We start from the raw sequence: 22,942 nt of genomic DNA on the forward strand, positions 1-22,942 counted from the left end.
TTTATCTGTGCGTCTGCACATACACATTTGCTTGTGCCAGACCATATAAGAACTTTCCTTCCATAGCATTTCACTAGCTGTATCACAAATCTGTATTAATTTATTGCTGATTTGTAAGGAGCTTTCCTTAGAAAATAAAATTCAGGTTGCAAGTTTTAAAGTCATGTGTGTAAAAAGCTACACCCAGATATGCATTTCGCGTTTTAGCTTAAAAAAAAAAAATCATGTGTTGCTTTCTTTTGTGCTCTTCCTTAAGCTCTTTTGGAATCAGTTTTGGTTGGACAGTTAGCTGTGGTAGCCCCCACATTTCCCTTCTAGTTGGAAAAAAACACACATACGCCTGAGAGACTTTCATTATTCAACAACATCTTTACCTACACTAGTGCCTACCAGTAGAGCTAATGCTACAGTATATATTTAGAATTACATATGCATATGAAAGTAATTTCCCTATTTATAAAGGCTTGAAGACCTTTTCCAGAAAGATTATTATTTTTCAGAACTTGTGAGTGCATACATTCAGAATTGTGATGAGAATTATCTTATTTTGCAGGGCTGTGTTACAGGCCTTTTACATGTACAGATTTAGTTCTGAATGTTCAGACCTCTCTGAGTTACACATTTTGCTATGGGCAGGATTTCCAAATCCACAGCTCTGCCAAAAATGCTCCATTTTTAGGAGCTATGAATGTCTATGTGTAACTCTTTATAAAATATGGAATTTGATATTTTATATAAGGGTGGGCTTTTTTCCCAGTCACTGCTAGATTGAGTAAAGAGATACGTTCCACAGGATGAATAAGGGTAAACTCACACTCTCTCTTCTTACCGCTTCCTCTTCAGAGATTTCTTGCCATACTTGCACAAAACCAGCCTGCTCTTGCATACTTTCTTTGTTCCAGTCTCATCACAGGAAAAATAAAAAAAAGAAAGAGTCCAATGGAGTAAGCAAATCTAATAAATGGAAAAACTTTTTCATGCCCTTTGTAATTAAACTGTAAAAATTACAGCTTCACACCACATCCTGTAAAACTGAAAATCATTTGAGAGAAAGAACTTAGGAAAATTTTGAAAGAAGCTGGACATCTATTTTAGATGCTAGGAATATCCAGAGATAATGAAAAATACAAATTTTTGCAGGGATGATAATTCATGTTTTGGAGACTAAAGCATCATCCTAAAATACTAGAAATAAAAAGTAAGTAATTCACTTACCCCACGCTTGCCTACTGCAGAATTTCTGTAGCTTCTTCTGGAGCATTTTATGCTGTATTTTGGGTTTGAACAGCAAAGATGGTCCTATGAACAGAGAGGTGTATTCCTGCAGGTGTCATCACAGCAGAGCCTGCTTGGCAGCATTACCAGAACTAAAGAGGGTCCATTGAACAGGCCAAGGATGGGCAATTTCTGCCAGAAAAAAAAGAGTCACAGTAGGAAAGGGTGAAGCTGGGAAAGACAGTCTGTGGGGGAGACCTGGAGACCTGAGCATTGCTACTCCTGCTGGAACTACCAACAGGTGAGGAACAGGGCAGCCACCAGCAGCAATGGCTGGTGAACACAACCCATCCTCTCACCTGATGGCACCAGGCTGGTGTGGGCAGCCAGGCCAAAGCTCTTTTGCTGCCTTTTGGGGAGTCTTCTAGGTGAATCTTCTTCACTTATACCTGGGTCTGCATGGTGAGAGTGTGGGTGCTAGCAGCATGCCTTCTGGCAGAGGGGGCCATGGACTGAAAAACAAAGGTGATGACTTATAGTGAAGCACAGATAATACTCAGTACTCACCTGAAATGGCAGAAGGCTTTTTCACTGTGCCTAAAATGTACAAAATACTATGTGAAATGTTGGTTGTTCTAGTCATTCTCTACAAATGTGGGAATGTGTTTTCTTTTTCAAAGACATTGTGCTCAATTAGTTCGCTTAATGCTGGGGAGAACCAAGGGTGTCCGGCACTCCTGAAAGTGAAGTTACTTCGGTGTAGATGGCTAACTTGAAGCTGAGCAAATGAGGGCTTCAAAAGTAGGTTTCTCATTCACATGTAGACAATGTAATCTATTATTATGGTATAACAAAGATATGGGGTGAGATTCTTCTTGCCTTTATTTGTCCCTCTAAAAGTTGGGTAATCAGTGTAAGCTTTTTGTCTAGACTTCCTCCATAGTTTTGCATAAGGCAGTCATGCCAGGAGGGAGACTCAACCCATGTCAAAATAGGTATCCAAGAGAAGTGAGAGCATTTACCTTCTGGAAGCATTTTTCTCTCTCCCCTGACACCAGCGGGAAGCTAGACAGCTGCTCACAATAATGTCTGACTTTTAAATAGCTAGCAATAGCTGAGAGGAAGCCTACCTAAACAGTGTGTACCTGCATGCTCACACCTTTTACAGCTGCAGTTCAAATGACAAAGGTAATATCCAAATTTTCTGTATATGTAATAGTATTCTTTCTATTACCCAATGTATGTCTATAAGACTAAAATATACACTAACCAGCACTAAAATATGCCTAGCTGGTGTGCATTGCTCAGTTTATGGCACATACAGTGAGAGGCACATCACATGCCAGCATCTTACTTTGCTTGCTTCCCACTTTGACAATCACAGCGCTGTCTTCTGACATGTCTTCCTCATCACTGACAGGTTTGCCACATACATCAAAGGCTTAAGCTTCTCTTTTATTTTGAAAAACTTCTGTTCTGCTTTGCTCTCTCACAGATGGAGTACTGAAACAATCATTAAAATAAATACTATCAATATTCAATCTGTCACAAAAAGTAAATTACATATATGGGTGCATATAAGCTATTCAGTGATGCAAGATCAGTTGGTTCTTTAGCTGCTCTGTTCTCACGCGTTGGAGGTGCACAGCCTAGATATGAGCACGGAAGTTAAAACTGTTTTAAACCAGACATGGCCAACTCTGATGTAGTATTGAAGCTCTTTGTATTTTTAGCCTCTTCTTTTTGCTTTGAAAATTTATTGGAAATTGACAGGTTCTGCACTGCATTGGCAATTCACAGAAGCTGAGAGACAGAAAATTCTACCTATATTGAAATCTTCTTTCTTTCTGTCAGTTACTTTGGCTCCTTGCTCTTCCCTATGACATTTTAGTAGCTTTATCAAAACAGTGTAAAAGTTTTCAATTATTTAACAGACAATAAAAATATAGTGAACAGAGGCATGTTTCAATAACAAGCATATAGCTAACATCATTTTGAATGATTCTGAACCACTGTGTCAATAATCAACATAAAGTCAATATTTAAAAACCATTTCTGCATTTGCCAGTTCTTTCCTAGTCTCTAAGGTAAACAAGTCAAGGTTCTCATGTTTTAAGTTCATTTAATCTGCATACATCAAATATTTTTGAAGAGACCTTTAAGTAAATTTGATACGGGAATTTCATGTTTTGGGGTTACTTTTGCTGATGCACTCCAATGCAAGCATGTTACCATCAATAATTCTTTTTCCCCCCCCAGGAGCAGAGAGAATTCATATATTCTGTATGAGAATCCAGGCATTAATAATGATTGTGTGATCATGGTTTTGAAAATATAAGAAGACATCTCCTGGCTACGTATGAGGATTTATGTTTCTTAAGAAAACCAAGAATGAAGTCATTTTGATCTCTGATGGATGAAACTCATTGGAATGGAAACTAACATCTACGAAGAAGAACAGGGCTCACTTTATCTTACATCTGCCAAGTGCCTGGGGACTCCAAAGGAAGCAAAGTATGAAGAATACCAAAGAAAGATAGAAAAACAGGCAAGTCCCTCTGAATTTCAGAATCTTTTACTGGAACCTGAGTTGAGTTTGCTGTCTGCGTCATCCTTATTAGACCACAATGAGACATCCTTGCCACCTGGCATGGCTGCAGGGTGTGTCAGTGCCACCGATCAGGCTGAGACAAAGCACCTTTGTGAAGAATTACTCTGTTCTGCAAGGCACAAGCTGCAGGAAGATCCTTTAAACCTTCCCTCACACAGAGAATGGCCAGTCCTTACAGGAAAAAATTCAGACAAGAAACCAGAAAGGAGTCATGAGATCAGAGTCATAAAACACAAACCAAGTGCTATCACATTTTCTGATTTCGAATTTTTATCACATAAAGCTAATAATAAACTCCATATTTGCGAGGCGGGAGAAGCAGAAGATTTTTCATCTGAAGAGGAAGAAGCAGATGGTAGAGATGATGATGATGTGTTTACAGAACTGCCACTGTATGAGGCATTTTTCAATGGTCTCCATAGAAGGAATGTTTCTCAAAGAAAGCAAGCTAAACATGAACTTACTAAATACCAACACATCTGTCATTTAGAAGACTGCGATGATCATTCTGAAAAGGAATTGAAGGACCATGACAAGGAAGAAAAACACATAGAGCTGGAGGTAATACAAGCTACTCTTTTGTTCCAAGTGTGTTTTAAATAAGTGGTATCATTTAAGGTTGGTTACAGGAGGAGGAGGAGTTGCGCAAATTGTTATACAGTGATAATTAATGTGAATTACATAACTAAGACTATAAACCTACAGTAAAAGTATACTAGGTTTTTACATTAGACGAATCTATTACTTCAGATTGGCCACACTTCTATTAGCCTGAACTTCAAACTTTGGTTTTCTGTTTTCCCTTGCTTTTTGAAATGGGAACATTGGCTCAGTTTCCCCTGCTCCTACAAGATCATATATCATGCCACGTACAGCATATATTCCCTAAGTCTGTGGACTGTTCCAAAGGGATAGAGCTCAGGATTACTCTGAGAGCAGAGTGTATTTCTTCGTGCTGAAAAATGGCCTTTTTTAGTGTAGTGGCACTGTAGCACTGCGCCACCTAACCCACAGCACTGCTTCTGCTAAATAACAGTGTTTTCTGTATTATTATTTCATTAAAGTAATATGGAGGACAGGTTACAATCTGGTCTATAATAAAATAAAATATAGATTTTTTTTTGTATCTGGACTTGTATACATCATGATGCTCTATAGACCAATGTCCAAAATGAAAACATAAGAAGATTTAGGACAAAATGAAAAACACTCTGTAATAAGAATCATCCAACTATAACCTTTCCAGAAAAAAACAGTTGAGTAAATTAGCTGTTTTTTGGAACTGGAGGAACAGAAGCTTTCCAAGTGAGTTCTCACTAGTCTGGAGAATAAGCAAGGCTTTCCCCTTGCTCCCAGCTGGTGACAAACCAAATGCCTGGAGCTAAACATGTTTATCATTGGAGAAGTTCAGCTCTAGTACAAAAACACAAAGTGACTCCAAATAGTGGGCAAAACAAACCCTTAAAATTCCAACGTTCCTGACCTTGCAGCACAAATTAATCTTAAACTGCAGGTCAGGCATACCTTTTCTTCCTCTCTCTTCTCCTCCTCCAGCTTTTAAAAGTTATTTTCCATGTAAAACTGCTCTATGCCTTGAAAATCAGGGTGGAGCCCTAGTCTTTTACCCAGTGTGTTTTATTTTTCTCTATCTGCAGTTCTCCTTTTACTTCTAGTGTTTATAACACAGAGTTGCTTCATTGATTTCTGTTTAAATGAAAGAAAGTAGAATTTGGACTATAATGTCCATATTAACATCAAAATTATGGTACACAATACTTAATTACTTCTTTCCTTTAATACTAATCTGTCTCCAATTTGGGGGGACTAATTCTGCTCTTAACTGAGTGGGAGTTTTGTGCTGTATTTCATACATATCCCAACTTTACTGTGGAAACCCATCAGCTCACAGAGAAATAAGCCAGATTTTTACAATTTTTTCTCAGCAGCTAATATTAGAAAACCAAGGCCCAAAGATGGTTCCAAAACAGTGCACCTTTTGATGCAATACTGACCCTGAGAGATTCTTGTGACACATGGTTTATTAAATAATTGCATTGTTACTCTACCCTAAGCCAAGGCTTGCTTCCTCATTTACTCAGAAACATTCCCATTAATATAAATATATATCAAAATGCATGTGCAACATCCCTTGGCTTCTGTTTGCTGAAGGTCATTCCCATAGATAACAGGGAGAGGCCAGGGGCTGTTGTCATTTGGTTTACTTTATGTTATGCCATAAAATAAACTCAAGGATGCAGCTTGTAGTGCAAAATAATGGATTATAAATTGCCAGACAAGCATGTGAAATTACCTAGTAAATCTCCGTGAATGTGTCAAAACATTTCAAAAACTGTACAGATGCAATGATGCAGTCCTGGTTTTGATTTTTTTCCTATGTAAATAAGTCTGTATCATTCTAGGAAAGCCTCCAAGAATTAAAAAAAAAGGATTATCTTGTCTCTCAAATTTTAGCAGCAGTCATGCATTACTATTCAGACTAAAAATTCCCCCCATGACTCTGGTTGAAGCAAATGTATGTCGTTGTCAAGTTACTTATTTCTATTATTTAGAAATGGAGCTGTGGAAAAATGTCTTTCCCGTGGAAAGAAATTAACTAAATAAAGACAGCATGGTGTAAAAATGTTGTCAAAAGCAACCATTACCGCTAAGCCTTAGATTTAAAAATAGTATAAGAAACAATCACCTCGGCCATACAGATACAGGCTATCACACATAGCACCCTGACCGAGATCCTGGCTAAATCCTTGCTACTAGAGTTCACGGTGAAATAGTGATTAAGATCTACCCTGCAGGGGCATTCCTAAGTAAACGTACTTGTTACTGACTGCAAATCTCCTATTTTATGTCTAGAAAGGAGGAAAGGCTGTCACCTTCTCCAGGCTGGGGAGCGCTGGCCTTTGCAGGCAGTCACCATGAGCAAAGCCAGTGTCCCAATCTCCTCTTAAATAGTTGTTACACGCATTTAAGTGATCATTGTTGAACTTCTTGTTTCATTCTAATTAACAAGCAGAGACAAATCTCCAAGTACACTGAACAGTAAACAAGTAGAGGGAAGATGGAAAAAATACAACTCGTGCATGCCACCAACTCTGTCACAAGCACAAGAAACTCTGCTGAAAACAATTCGTACAATGGTGCCCATTTAAAAAAAAAAGTTCCTTCTTTTTTTCCAAAGGCATACAGCATCTGCCTGTTCTGAGTGGTACAAGATAAATGACACTTCTGTTCAATTTATGAATTCAGTATCGTCCCTGAGTTTCTACCCTTAGACCAGTCCCATATATATTTCCTGTGCTTTCTCATCAAATCTAAATTTGGCAACCTTTTTTTTCATTGTCAGGAGTCGGTAATCAGTGGTACATTTAATGCCCAAATAGACTTCTTAAATTAAAAATAACATTTATTTCAACTGGGGAAGCAAAATTTTGAAGATTTAAAAACAAGTCTACATATAGGTCTGAAATATTGTTCATGTTATTTCTCATTTTGGGATGGTGATCTAGGTAACATCATTGCTAAGACAGCACTTCCTTAAACACACCAGTGAGTTTCTGTACCCCCATTATAGATTTGTCTTCTCTGCCCACCTTCCTTGCAAAACTCCCCTTCCATCTTGAATGGGAATTTTTTACATGACTCATGTCCTTCTAATATTATTTATGATTGTTTGTTTTGTTCTGTTCAGAGGTTTTCCCGGCAACTCTCAAGTGGTATCTCGAGCCATTCTTCCTTTCTTGTTTTACTTCAAGCCTTCATATTAAACTACATACTCTCTTTGTGCATGCAACCAGCTCAGTATGCAGTGGCAATAAATTATTCACAATAGCTTCTGAAACATAACATTTTTCTAGATTGCCATTTCTTCAAACTGTACTGAGCAGGACCCAGCTGATAACCATATTTAAGCAGGAACTACTATGCAACTTTACATCAGTAATCTTATCCTATCCTTACATAGTCTCAAAACAGTATGTGTTACTTCCAGGAGTAGCATTTCAGTCAAGTAAAAAATTGAAGATATTTGACAGGTATTAGGCAAAAAGAAGTATTATGAAATCATACCCTTGACAAAGTGAATTGTCATGGATCTTCCCTCACCTCAGTGACTGTATAGAAATTCTGCTAATGTTGTCGGCTGCTGCAGGGAGGCAAGCATAGTCTTACCAACACGGCAGCAAACTGGAAATCCTCTCTGGGACAGTTTCAAAGCATCTCTTTGGGGAGCCCATCTTAGCTATTATAACAGCCAAAAAGATTGTCACCGTTGACATTATTTAGGGCATCTAAGCAAGTTGTCACAGCTTCCTCTATTGTACCAGAGAGAGAAGGAGGCAAGCCAGGAAGCCCATGCGCTGGAAAGGAACTGCTTAGAGCTAGCCATCAAGGACGTGCTAGGTGCTCCAGCAGCCCCTCTGCAGCCTCCCGGTGTCTGCGCCAGGACCACGTACTGAGTATCTCTCCCCACTGGACATTCAGGGCCCTCCACATGACTCCTCTTCTCAGAGCTACTGCTTGATGAAACAAGGTCACCTCTATCTAAAATATATCTGGAAAGGTTGAAGAATTAAGTGTGGCGAGTGTTGCATATAGGTGTAACTTCCAGGAGAATCCTAGAAAAATAATTGTTCTTAAAGAAACAAGAGTCCTTCCTAATTCAGGAGGAATCCATTAAGGCATTCTCTGTCATATGATTTTCCCCTGCACTCTGCCATCTCTGCTGTGTGAGCTGGTGAGCAGCATGTCAGGCCCAGAGCATCAAATCTGCTAGCCCTTACACAGAAAACTGGGAGACCTTTTCGGGGCTCAAGCTGCACATGGATTTACATCATGCCTCTTTCAACACATTTAGGAAGATCTAAACCAAACCTGCTTGTTGGTTTAAAGCCAGACACTCATGGTCTAGTATTTGCATTGAATGCTACCTTGTTCAGCTGGGTCAAACAAAGAGTGAGATACCACTCCCTAGGAGTAACGGAGACAAGATGACCCAAACAGATAATTCAGGTAATTAAGGTCGTGTTCACAATGAATATCTTTGTCAGGATTTGGCCTTCAGACTGTAAACTCAAAGACTTTTGGAGGAGGCTGCACAGTCAGGGGAGCGGCCAGTACAATGTCAGGAGACCCAATCTCTGTGTACTGCACTGGGTAGCGTTAATGGGGTAGCTGTGCCATCACCTTTCACCATGAGTAAATCTTTGTTTTAAGTAAAACTGTAGTGTTCTAAAGGAGATTTGTGAAAGCTCCATTGTTTTTGACATTTAAAGCTAAGCCAGCTGAACTCTGGAAATGGTTACAGAAAACAGTCCTTTACTGGCAGGAAGATGGATGATCTGGCTTTCCAGTTTCTCTTTCCTTGATTATTCACTTATTTTCATTAATTTCCTTGTTCCATCCTTGTACTACAATTAGGTAAATTTTATCCTCATTATACAATCATTACTGAGTGACAAGTTTGATAACCATTGTATAAGCTTAGACCACGAGAGTTCAGATTCAGGCTGGAATAATTTGCTGAGATGTAATACGGAAGTTTCCATAGCATCTGTCCTACATTTTGTCTGCTTCTGGCCTGTGTTTTTTCTTCTTCTTTTCACAAACACCAGAAGTTCACCAAAGGAGCAAGGCAAGATAAATAGACAAGGACATGTAGGAGGTGATAAATCCACAAAAATTTATTCAAAGCCATAGTCTTTGAAGTTAATTATGATTCCTTAAAAGATATGTATTCCTCTGTGTGGCTTGTAAATATTTTAATCAAGTAATCATATCCAACGAGAAAGGAATCAGAAAGTTTTAAGTCTTTGACAATGAATTTGCTTTATTCAAATTAGACCGAGTTCATTCAATTTAAATGATCAAAACAGAGCAGCAGTCGAGCCTACAACTATGATCAGCAACCGGGCCTGCCAAAGTAAGCTTCTTACCCTTATATTTGGATGGCTTAAATTCTGCTAAGTTCTTGTACCTCCTGTATTCCTGCTCAGTGCCTTGCTTAGCCACTCTGAAGCACTTTTCCGAGAGGTACTTTGCTGTTTTCATTAATGAGGCACTGGAACTTAGGTGGAATTTAAGCTATCTGAAAATTGCCCTGCAATAATTTCTTCTCTAATTCAGTTGTACAAGAGCAAAAAACAGTAAAGAACATATTAGAGTGAAGCACAAATTCCTTCTCCCATTCCTCCCATACTTTGGAAGTTTGTTCTTCTCTTTACCCTATCAAATTGAAACTCTAAAACTAGAGGAGGAGAATGGTTGCAAACTTGTGATGACTTCTTAATGAGAAATAATACGGTTATTATTATTTCCTTTTTGTTCATCTTCTGCAGACATGGGATGTCTACCCAGGTAGGAGAGCTGAAATAACAATTGCCAGGGAGAAGAGAGTAGGAAGTTAAGGGGAGGAAAATGGGAAATGACTTGTCTGAGACAGGAGTGATGCACTGAGCTTTGCACATTCTTATTTCCTTTGTGTGTCTGTGAGATTTGCACTTTCTGTATTTCAATTATACATTCTCTAGAGCTGATAGGTGGAGACACAGTGAGTTGAACTTCGCAAAGTTTCTAGCGTTTATGCTTGTTTTCTGCCTGCTTGGAAAAGGAGCTGGAGAACTGCTGATTACTTTAGCAATGATGCATTATTATCAGTCAATAAATAACCACAGTCAGCTCTTAATAATAAAGTCAGATAAATGCTGGCTTAGGGACTCTAATTATTAATTTAAAAGAAAGTCTTTTATTAATTTCACAAATTTGAGGGACTAATGATGAACATAGCACTTTGTACAGAGTATGTTTTTCTCTAATCTCACTATTCTTAATAATGTAACCATTTCCCATTAGGATATGGCATTTTTTGTGTCCTACTTCCTATTGTGATTGGAGGGAGCAGTGAGTTCAAATCTGCATCTTACTTCAGCGGAAATTAGCTGCATGGCTGCTTCTATTACGAAATTATAGGAACTTTGGAAAATAACAGTAAAGTCAGGAACAGTAACTTAAGGATATGCTGAAAGATCGTATCAAAGAGAACTGGTATATTGGACTCATGTAGGAAAACATGTAGATAGTATCAAAATTACTGTCTTTCTTCAGTATACTTGCATGCTGCTTGCATGCTTTAATAAACATGCATGATTCATTGTTCATTACTAGAGAATTAAAAAATTAAAATGTATATGCCCTCAGAAAAGATGCACTTTCTTGACATCAGCAGATACCTGTCTTTCAAATCATGAGATTGTCTTCAGCAGGCATCAATGGCTGCTGGGTTGAATTTGGAGAAAACACATGCACTCTGGTTTTGTAAAAAAAATCCTATAAACTATATTCAGCAATCTCAGTTTGGGTTCTGCCAAAAGCCTCCTGAAGAAAAGTTGTAATATGAGGAGACAAAATCTGTCCTTTTTCAAAAGCGAAGTTGATAAAGAAACCTCCATGTGATGGGTAGACTAGGACTTGAAAAATTCAGAGGGCTTTTTTGCAGTTGACCCTTCACGCAGTTTGAAATAATTTGTGTTGCAGAATACCATCACTCTCCAAAAATGTATAGTATATGGTATATATTACCTCTATAGTGAGATTCTGAAAAAAATAAAATGCCAGGAGAAAATAATAAAAGCAGATAATTAGTCAAACAGACAACTCACCTTGACTTTCAAAGTCCTTCAGAAAATTTACAAAGTACATTTCAGCTTGGTGCTGAATTAAGTAATATGAAATTACAGAAGGTGAGATTACTGAGTTATTGCACAGTGTGAAACCTTTGGGCTGTTCAAGTCAATGTTTGAAATTTTGGCCCTTAAGTAGTTTTCATAACATTATGAAAGATCTTTAGGCTAGCAGTTTCCACAGTGCAACTATCTGCCACTAGTATCTGACAAAGGTTTATGTTGCCCATCCCAGCTGCAGTTTTCTTACTGAGAAGATACTGTTCCACGAATTTTGTTGCACAGCCCCATCATGGTCCCACACGCACATTAAGAGGCCACACAAACAAAGTTTGGGGAACTCCTGCTTTAGCCTGTTCATAAGTATTAGCGCGTGGTTTATATTTATCTCTAAAGCTTCAGGAGAATAAATACTTAACATAATTGGTGTATTATACTAAAAGGGGAGAGTATTCATCATATGTACCTTGGCTTCTGATTTTTTCATCTATCGACTCCTTTATTTGTTGTGTATTTGAACACTTCAGAATCATATGGCCATCTCAGGAAACAGCAATATTACTATTGCTCTTGCCAGAAAACATAAAAAAGATTATGCGTTTATGGTCGCACTAAGCCCATAAAATAAAAGAGGTATATCAAGATGCTTCTTTACAAATATTTGAAAATATCTGGAACCTGTGCAATATGAGACCGTTCAAGTGTTTCATGTATCTCTACAGAAGTAGAGCAAAAGTCAACAGAAAATAAGCCCTGTCTAAGTCAAGGCTCTGATGAACTACATTCCTCTGTCAGAGCATGGGAACAGGCACCTGCAAGAATTACAGACTGGGTCTTAGGTGGGGGAAACCAGAAGAAACATGTAGAAATCTGGTAATCTGCTTACCGTTGAAATTAAGATACTCCTTCAAAGTGCAGATGGAGATTCTGGATAAACTGTGGGATGGGCAGTAAGCAGAACAACTTGTGAGACTGGAAACTTGCGCAAAAGGTGAGGGGCTGGGGCTGGGTCACATTTTCAAGTTTGTTTGGCTGATAGGTGAGGATTTCGTATGTTTTTCAAGTCCAGCAATAGAACTGCAGTGTGTGTGTGGGGGGGGAAGTAACAGAATGTTACTGAATTAACAACCTTGCAAAGTGTATTTCATAATATGGCAAAGTAAGTTCTTCAGTGGGAATAAGAAAAATGAGTTACAAATTTCCTCACACACACACAAAAGTCCCACTGAAAGTTTGTGGCACTTCCTATAAAGCATTTAGGTGCTTTTGAACATTCTTCCTAGGTAACATATGCCCAGTTAATAAAATCAGATTCTAGCGATATACCTAGGATCTCTCTGTCTTTCTTTGTGTGAAATTCCAATAAAATAATGTCAGCTTGATATTGTAACGGACATATTTCCTCGGTAGTACCATGGGACCGCAGACTCCATATGATTTGACATTCCCAGGGATCTATGATCATTTTGGTACTGCCATATCATCAGCTATCATATAACCAGCGATCTGTACAAACACTGAGGTCCATGTTAATTTGGAGAAACTTAAAAACTTTTTTAAAATGTAGTGACCTTCATAGAAGTTTTAGGATGATGGATCTGAGATGTCATTTTATGACATTCTTGTGTGGTTATTTTCTGTAGGAGAGAATATTGTCGCCCTCAAGACTCTTCTTAAGAATCACTCCAACTATGGAGTATTTTAAATTTCAGTAAAAATGGAAAGAGACTGCTCTTATCTATCCAAGGTAGTTTTGTCCAAACCAGAAGTCTTGCCCAGTTTTGAATTATCTCAGAGCTAAGACTTCTGCAGGTGCAGCAAAGGGAAGCCTCCTCTGAATTAGCCTGGAGTTCTCCAGGAATAAAACGGACAGGACATTGAGGCCAGCTCCTGCATTTGTAATATTTTTCTTCCAGAAATTAACTTCAGTAAAATCTCACCAGACTTTAGGTCTCTTTATCTGTGCTTTCTATGGATTCTGAAATTCTCTGACATTTAGACTTTTAATCCAATGTTTCAAAAATCGGGTCTGGAATAGGTAATGTTTTAGTGTCAAAGATTTAACAGCTTATTTGTACTGTATATTCAGAAAAACATCTGGCCTTAATCTAATCTCTGTGGTGAAGTAGTTAGTGATATGGTATATAATCTACTGTAAGTTTTGCAGTTAGTATTTATTGTTCCTGTTCAAACAGTATAAAGGTGAAATTTCAGTAGCTATGTAACAACGATTTTGCACTGTGGCAAAAGCCTTTGCAGTTAGTCTGGGGACTGATTTACTTAGATTAAGATGTCAAAAAAGCTGCTAAACCTGCCAAGAAACAACAGAATATAACACTGCAACTTGCACGTATTTCATTCTATAATACGTACATCATACATCAAGACCAAGATAAAAGTATGCAAAGCCAATAACTAGCAGAAAGAATTCACAGACTGGCCAAGATAGAAGTATAAAGTTAGTAGTCAGCAGTCAGCAATAAGACGCTTTTTACGAACAACAGGCCTGACCAAGATCAGTGCCTGCACTGAGAGAAAGCAGAGTACTGAGTATTCGTGCAACTAAAGATCTAGACTACGAGAGTTCACCTCAAACTGTACTTTTATCTGCTGTGTTATCAGAGTTTACTAAGATACTACAAATAACTGTAAAAATAGATGTATGGAAAAAGATCATGTTTGTGAGAAGATGATTAAACTAAAAAAGATTGTCCCTGGAAGACAAAAATATTCCACAGACCTTTTTTTGAATAAAAGTTGGAATATTATCATGTATCTCTTATGCAAGAGGGCTATCAATGTAGCCCTCCATTTTGTGTTTTGTATAGTACAGATCACGTGCTATCTTGAATAGTCAGAGCCTTGTAAGCACTTAACAGTTTTAGTCTTATCTTGGGGGGGACATAATGCCACTGAGGTAAATAAAAAAAAAAAAAAAGAAAAGGAATGCTAAAAGAGAGAAACAGGTTTAAAAAAGCCTTAGTGGGAAACCCCCAGTATTCCAAGCAAGCAGGGACGAACTCAGTTCTTTCTGAAGTAAAGGCAAAAGTACATTATACAGGCTCAGAAACTACTTTTGAAACCAAACTTTTCAGACATGACAAAGCCTGCACTTTGCATGTGAATGACAGACAGCAAATTCTAAAATTGTCACTTCAATGTTCTCATATAAAACTTTTTTAAATAAAAGAATTTACCATGAATACAAACAATAAATAACAGCAAACTCTGCAAGAGCAAGAACTGCTATAATTTAGAATGCATACATTTACAGTTTTTATCTCAGATCGCCTTCTCTTCTGTGCAACGTTTCCAATTTGTATAAAGTTCTTAAGAAGCTGAGTTTAAGCTGCATTAAATGGAATGCAGATATCTAAGCTAAAACAAGACTAGACCTCTTTGACGGGTGTTTCCCATCAAGTACTTCTTTTCTTATTCTGAAATTGTGTTCAAATGGTTGCAAATGCTAAGGAGTGGTCACACAAGCAGCTCAGGACACTCAGCATTTAATTCCAATGCAAATTAAAATGAATGTTTAGGAGCAGCGAGTATGAGGTTGAAAACTGGACAAAATTAAGAAGGAAAGTTTAGTTTACACAACAAAGAAAAAATTGGCAGTATATATCCAAAAGAATCTTCTAGGTATAGCATGGCAAATAAAAGCATTCAGTTTTGCAAAGGAAGTAATTATTTTTAAATTTGGGTTTACTCCAGTTCAGAAAAACCTCCCCAAAGATTCAAAATTCTCCATGACAGTGAATGATTCCTCAGCCTGGGTGTGATATGTCAGGAGCCTCCAGCAGCTTGCTAGGTGGGCTACTAAGGAGCTTGTATAGCTTAACTGGCGGGTCAAGGTATTTTCCCCAGAGGAACGTTGTCAGAATTAAGCTGTCTTTGAAAAGTAATTCAAGTTTGATGAATTGACAAATAGCAATTAAATAAAAAAAAAATCACTTAGATTCCAAAGTAAATTGCTATCACTTTGGCATTTTGAATTTTAAATTTAAACTTATATTGGGTGGGTTGCAACTAGGCTGGTTTCTATGTTGTCTACCCAGGTTTTTTTCCAGCAGGGCTAAACTATTTATTGATGGGTTTATGCACATTCTCACTCTAAGCGTGCTCTAGCCCATTTCCCCTTGTTGTTTTTTTTAAAAAAGGTGGCAATATCGCAACAGGACTATACAGAGGTGAGCAGGATTGGAGAGCAAGTGGGAGAGCTTGTCCCTTTTTTAAGTTCATTAAGTATTACATTAAGACAAACTATTAAAATACAAACTATGATCCTTCCAAATTTTGTCCCAGAATGTTTGGATATAGCCCAAGTGCTAATGCAGCACATAAAGCCTTCTCCACAAGGAGGTATCTAGATATGAGTCTTAAACCTGCAGATCTCACAATTGTACATTATGCTGCTCTTTGGTAGGAAGATTTTGCTTATTATTGCTATTGTTAGGTCTCTTGCATTTCAAAATACACTTTTTAAACCTTATTTGAGGTACGTAATTGGAGGAACTAGCTGAAATCCTAGCCACCTTGCATTAGGCTAGGAATTGTTTGTTTTCAGTGATTTGCCAGAGTTATGTCAATAGATATTTTTATTTGGATTATTATGGTTGATGGGGTTTTGCTAATATATTTCATATCACATGGAACTGAAATATTTGTCAATAGAAAATATCATTGCTGATAATCATCCCACAGCAGGTTTTTTTTTCTCTTTCTCAGAATTCTCTTAGTAATCCAAACAATAATGTTTTCCTGTTCTTTTTAATAACCATCACTTTTCTAAATATAAATAAAGCTTACCAAACACCTTAACATAGATAAACAGAATTTTTGAATGCTTTCGTTTATGGTACTTCACAAAGAGCCAGGCAAGTGCAAATAACACTGAAGTACTCAAAATGTAATGTATATTAGAACTGGAAGTCAATAATGGTTAGGCTAAACCTCAGCTTGATAAGTGAAACCCTGGGACAGGCTCATGCTTACAGTTTCACCTGCCTCAGAACATCTTTAGTGCATTTGTGTCTTGAAGATTTTGCAAAACTCCTGTAGGTTTATAAAAGTAGCTGCTACAGATCACTCCTCTCTCTCAACCCCTCTCATTCCAGCAGAAGATGTCTGAAGCAAGGAACAGGGAACATGCCTGAACCTTAAGGTTCTGGTAACAGTAGTCATTGATATTTAGTGACCATCACACTCCTACAGTAAGACAGACTTTTTTGAGCTCTAGGCCACATTTTCCAACCTTTGTGTTATACAAAAATATTTATATGGTATAAGCAATATGTTTACATGCTCTGGGGATACAGAAATTATTCTTTTCCTCCAAGAATGATGCCTAACACTACTTTATCAAAGAAACTTTTCTTCAAAATTGAGATCAAACTGTTTTGTTTAACAGAATGCGTTTTATGGTTTTTAACGGCGGGGTTTTTTTCCCAAGCTAAAAAGGACATGCTAAAATCTACAATCACTATTTTGTTTCTATTTGTGATTAAAAAATCCATGAAAGAGTCTTCATAAAGTAAGAAGTCCAAGGGGAGCAAAATACACAAGTCAATATTATGCAGTAATAATACAACACTTCCACACGTTCCACCGTTACTTTTTTTTATTCTAGCAAGACAGGGCTTCAGCTGTTTACAAATACCATTAACAGTTACAAATACCATGAACAGTTAAGTTTCTGAAAGTTGTTTTGATCACTCACGTGGTATTTATGTCTGTTTCTGATCTCTGAAAGAAGAAAGGTGGTTAAAATTTTGAAAACTTTAAGTAGATAATTAGCATTAACAATTAAAAATATGACAAAGTACATACTACATAAATTAATAAGGGATTAAGGAACATATGCATGCACAGACAGATGACTGTTCTTGTGCATTAGGTGATGATCTTAAATTCAGCATTTAAACTCTGCCTAATTCTTTCAGCTTCTTAGTTTCTACATTTGCCATGGGTATTGTTGCCATTTAGAGGAAAAAGAGCATAAACTGCAGCAGAGTATTATAGTAGCACACCTGATACTGTGGCTTTTAGCATAGGCAGGTAGCAGGAACATATATCTCAGTTTACCAAGCAAAGAGTGGTGAAAAAAAAACAGGAACAGAGATAGGTGACTTGCAAGAAGTGTCACTGGTAGAGCCTGTGGCCTGTTCAAAACTTTATCTGTAAGACTATATGCTTCTCCAGGTTGAAAGCTTTTGCCAGTTTTATCAGGGAGGGAGGAGTGAAATCTGATCTCTATAATTTAGGCAATTAATTTTCATCTAAAACTTAGATATTTAAATATCTAGGGTTCCTGATCATCCACCAGGCCTGGTGGAGTAGGCTTGCTGCTCTCATAGTCTAATTTTCTTCCCAGAAAAACTAGGGATGTGGGAGGAAGACAAGAGGGAGTGGGAGTGGAGATGGTGCACACCAGGTCTCGTCTAAACATGGAGTTAAGACATCAGCAGAATATTACCTGGATCTGGGTGTTAGGGAATGTATCCAGTTTCCACATTATAGAAAAAGCAATCTGTCAAATGAAGCACATAAATTCCTTATACAGTAAGAGGAAAAGACATTGATGTCTTTGAAGACCTCCAGAGGGAGATCCCATCTGTTTAAGTGCAGGCATTTAAGAGACTTAGACAATGAAAAGAAAAATGTGCCTCTTCTCTCTCACTTCCAGAATTTACACAAGGAGATTTATTTGTTGCTATGATCAGTGTCCTTACGTCATTTTGACAAGCTTCTTATAATTGAAATGCTGCAGCACATACGCCCTCTCAAACAGCGGATACAAAACATTAAAACTGAACAATGTACCTGTACTATAAATAATACCTGGAGCTAGTTTTATCTAGTCACCAAGTATAATGATATTTCTGATTTAAACAGTATACTCAAACTTGCTTCCACCTCCCTTTAACTTTGGCCAATCCAAAACTTAAAAAAAAACCCAAAACTTACTGTGTTAAACTGTATCTTTGTTAGAGATACTAGTTTGCTTCCTCACTCCTAATGATTTTTTTCCAGAAAAGATTTTCAGTGATGTACTTATCTGCTGCAATTTTGCCACATAAAATAATTATTTTAATTTATCTTATGAGTCTGTTCTTAACCCACTACTCTCCCCCCGAGCTGACATTCAGAAAGGAACTAACTACATCCCTGTCTTGATCCTTGGCCACTAGACATGGGCTTCTAATGAAGTTCACTGAATTCATCGAGGCTCTGCAAGCAGCAACGTGGCAGGGCTGACACCTAAACAGAAGCTGTTGAGAAAACCCTTTCCTCCTTATGAAAAAATATAACAGCGTGTGGGATGAGGGACACAAATCCTATAAAATCATCAAATAAGAACTGAACAACCCATCACCTCCCTCACAATGTATTTTTCTTCAATTTTCTCAATCAGGGATTAATTGCCCTTCGTGATGGAAAAAATGTCATTTATAAAATTAAGCGTCTCAGGGTAGGAAGTGAAAATTTATTGCCTTACTGTTTCTACAGAATTCATCTAATCGCCCCATGATGATTATCTCAGAAAAGTAAAGAATTGTTCCAAAGTGTTTTTCTGATGTAAGATTACCACACCGACATTCTGCAGAACTAATGCATCCTGCTTTCCTATGGCCTCCTGGCTCACCCCTTTCAGCACCTCCTGCTCCCCGATCCACTCCCCGTCTCCCAGTGTTTTTCCCCCATACCCCAGCCCGCTCCCAGCATTCTTGCATTGTCTCCGGTTTCCACCTCCCACTATTTTCTCCACACCTGCCCATGCCTCCCCTATTTCCCTCTCCCCAGAATCTCCCCAAACCCCCCACGATTCTGGCAAGAGACAGCATGTGCTTTAGCTGTAGGTATCTTTTCACTGCCTGGCCAGTTAGCGCACACACCCTCATCGGCGGCTGCTCAGAAACGATATGGGCTGGTATCTCCTCATCTTCAGCTTATAGTGGGCAGACATTTGAGTCTCTTGTGTCTATCCAGCCACAAATTTTGATTAAACTTTGAAGTTTGATCTCTCTGATATTTCTTCCCATCTTTCAAACTGGCTTGAAACTATCTAATATACTCAAAAGTTGTGGGGGAAATGTCACAGCAGTTGAGCAAGCACCAAGGCAGAACAGTATGACTTTGTTCTCTCAAAACACCAAGAAAAAAAAAAGAGAGAGAGAAAATATGAAATAATTACTTAAAGTATAATTACTTTACATGTAATTATCATTAAAATATAATGGAAGAAACTCAGAGGAAAAAATACATTTGGCATTTTAATTAAAACTATAAATTTCAATAATGAACACTTAGTAAAGGGCTATTACAAAAAGTAAATGAAACTAGACCATCCTGAAGGAAAAATTAAGAGAACTGATTTTTAAAAGGTATTTTTAAATATTTTGGTTGATATGGTGCAATATGTTTGAGTTTTATTTATTATAGAAGAATAGAAATTGGAGTTTTATTTATTATCATTTGTACTGAACCAAATGACAAAGGACCCCAATTAAAATTAAGTTCCCCTGGCACTAGGAGCTGTACTGTAACATGATTCAAATTCAGGCTTCAAAGCCTTGATTCTCTGCTCTGCCAGTTTCTCCTGAGTGTCGTGATGTCAAGATGGGAGGCTGATCCTCCACATCTGGATCTGGTGCTTTGCCAGACTTCACTCTTGGTAATTAAAGGAACTGTGATTACAGCCTGACTTTGGCTTCCAGCATCCAGGATTTCTGTTCTTCCTCCCTCCCCATATCCTGCCCTTTCATGCCCCAAAATATAATGGACTTTGAAGAAAAACCTTTTCATATCACCAGAAAGATCAAAAAATGAGACTGTCCAAATCTGCCCACTCAGGCTCATTTTAATATGTCAGACCAAATAAGCAAATTTTAAATGCTTCCGGAAATGCTTAATTTTAGACATTCTTCTCTTGAGCTGTGCTGAAATCTAGGAGTTTGAAGAATTTTCTCTCTTGTCTGAAATCTCCTTTTGTGTTCAAATGTCAGAGCTGAGCTCAGGCTGTCTCACCACTAACAAAAGTAATCAACTGTCCCAAGGCAAAGTGCGGTACAATCAAATGGTTCAAACAGAACTATGATTTCAGAGTCGTGTGCCTCTGACATCCAGTGTTGCCTAGCTTTGGGAATTTTCGTAAATTTTACATTTATAACTATCTGACATTATCCATGAATTTCCTATTATTCATTAAGACTATTGAAATCAAGACAATTTAATCGGATCTCAGATTTGACATAATTATTTTCCTGAGGTTGAACAGAATCAGTCTTGACTGAGTCAGCGCAATTTATTGTGACATCTGTCAGGTATGACAGAGGGGCAGATTGTGTAGAACATTACGGATTTAATTTTCAAAAATGTGTGTATGTAACTATTTAGACGTGCAGTTAGCCATTTTTAAGTGCAATGCTTGTATGGCATTAACTGTAGCTTTGAACGTAAAAGGAGTGACTTCCCACCAGTGTGTGCAGTTGCAGAAATATTTCTGAAAATCTGTCTTTAGATTACTTTTAAGCCTTGTCTACCTCTGCTTAGGTGTGCAGGCAAGGCATCCGTAGTAGGCTCCGCACGCTCAGCTCTGCATGAAGCAGGTCTTCCCAGCTGAAGTGCTCTTTCATACTGGGGAAACTGAGGCACAGCCCTATGGAAGAGTGATTTTATGAAGGAGCAAAGCCGGCCCCAGTTGTGACGGTTTTTACGCCAAGACAAAGCACGGGGGAGGCTGCTGGGGAAGGAGCGAGGCAGGGGGCAGCTCGGCATCCCCCTCCCGGCCCGGGCACCCCGGAGGCTCCTCACAGCCGCCCCTAGAGGCGTTGAGGCCGCGGCCCCCGGCGGCCCTGAAGACAATGGGGACGGCCCGACCGCTCCCGCGGGGCCGGCGGGAGGCGGCTCTAGTGCTCAGCCTCGCCCCCTGGAGGAACGGCTCCCCGTTGACTGCAGCGCAGCCGGCACGGCTGCTCTCCTCAGAGAGCCTGTGGGGGCGGCCCCCCGGCCAACGGCCGGCGGGGCGCGGAGGGGACAACGGGCAAGGCAGAGCTGGCTCCCAGGGCCTTCACCCAGCGCAGCCGCATCTCCCAGCTGCCCACCCAGCCGCCGCTGAGCCCCTCGGCGGGGCGAGCCCTTCCCCCCCCGCGGCGGGAGCGCCCTTCCCTCCGGGGACGATAGGGGGCGCTCTCGGGCCGCGGGCGCCGCCGCGCAGCGCTGCCCGCCAGGTGGCGCTGCCGCCCCGCGAGCCGGCGGCCGCCGCCCGCCCTCCCCTCCCGGCTCCGCCCGCCGGTGACGTCAGAGCGGCGCGCGCGCGCTCCGGCAGGGGCGGGGAGCGGAAAGAAAAGAGGAAGCTGGCGGCGCTGCGCGCGCACCTCGGGGCGCTGGCCGAGGCGGGGGCCCCGCCCCTCTCCTCCCCTCTTCCCTCCCCTCCCCCAGCGCGCGCGAGCTCCTGGAAAGGGCGGGCTCGGGCTGGGGGCCGTTGGGCGCGCGCGGGCGGCCGCGCCGCGGCCATTGTTGGCGGGCAGGGCGGGAAGGCGCTCAGCGGGGCCCGCGCCCCATCGGCCGCCCCTCCGCCCCCTCTTCAGGGAGGCGCCGGCTCCTCTCACGCAGCCACCGCCAGGGCTGCTCCTTTTCTTGCCCCGCGGCCGGGCGGCAGCGCCGCTCCGAGCATGGCGGCTGGGCGCGGGGAGGGGGGGGCAGGGCGGTCGCCGGCTGCCTCACGGCCGCTCGTGCCAAATGGCCGAGGAAGCCGCCGCCGCGGCGGGAAGGGGCGCGTCTGCTTCCACATGTGCCCTGAACCCGCCCTCCCTTGCCGGGGGAAGGGCGGCAGCGGGGGAAGCGGGCCCTGCCGGCGCGTCCCCTCGGCGCCTCCCCTCGGCCCCGCTCGGCGGGACGGGCTGGCCTCTGCCTTGGCCCGGGGGCCGGGGCCGGGCCACGCCGCGCCGTGCGCGGTGTGAGGACGGGGCTGCCCTTCGTACTCTCCAGCGGTGCCACCACGGCCTCGGTGCGGGTGGCGTGCTGTGGCCTTGAGCACGAGGGTGTGGAAACAGCTCAACCTGGTTTGTGATTTTTGGTGAAATAAAGCTTCCCCAAGTGAAGGATGGGAAAAAACAACACTTCCGGTTTTGGGGGTTTTTCTGTTTTGTTTTGTTTTTTTTTTAAATATGCTACTGCTAAACATTATTTGGGGCTGAATATTGGAGGGTTCTGGGTGAAATATGGTGGCCTGGAGATCATAATGTTAACACATTGCTTTTTAGATTGAAGTGGAGAAAAACTTTCTTTGTTCTTTTTCCACCGTATGATTTTTGGAGGAAAAAGCCTTTGTGGTGCCTTTTACTGGATGGTTCTACTGTCTTGTGTCCAAAATCCCAGGGAGGTTCTCTGCTGCTGCGAGAGCTGCTGTTGCAAAATTAGGTTT

The 22,942-nt window shown here is 40.3% G+C and overlaps 1 protein-coding gene across 2 annotated transcripts in view; it reads left to right on the forward strand.

Annotated features, from left to right (window-relative positions):
• The window catches only part of STARD13 (StAR related lipid transfer domain containing 13), a 300,044-nt gene that overhangs the window by 43,384 nt on the left and 233,718 nt on the right, over positions 1–22,942 (forward strand). The window contains exons 1-2 of one of the 2 annotated variants that reach the window (XM_076364266.1): positions 1,951–2,016; positions 3,475–4,387. In XM_076364266.1, the coding sequence (XP_076220381.1) occupies positions 3,632–4,387 (756 nt within the window). In that variant the 5' untranslated portion in view covers positions 1,951–2,016; positions 3,475–3,631. Of the gene's footprint in view, positions 1–1,950; positions 2,017–3,474; positions 4,388–22,942 lie in introns of those variants that run through there. The other variant, XM_076364265.1, reaches the window with a different exon arrangement.

The sequence above is a fragment of the Aptenodytes patagonicus genome, chromosome 1 (assembly GCF_965638725.1).
Source record: "Aptenodytes patagonicus chromosome 1, bAptPat1.pri.cur, whole genome shotgun sequence".
In the NCBI taxonomy this organism is placed as follows: domain Eukaryota; kingdom Metazoa; phylum Chordata; class Aves; order Sphenisciformes; family Spheniscidae; genus Aptenodytes; species Aptenodytes patagonicus.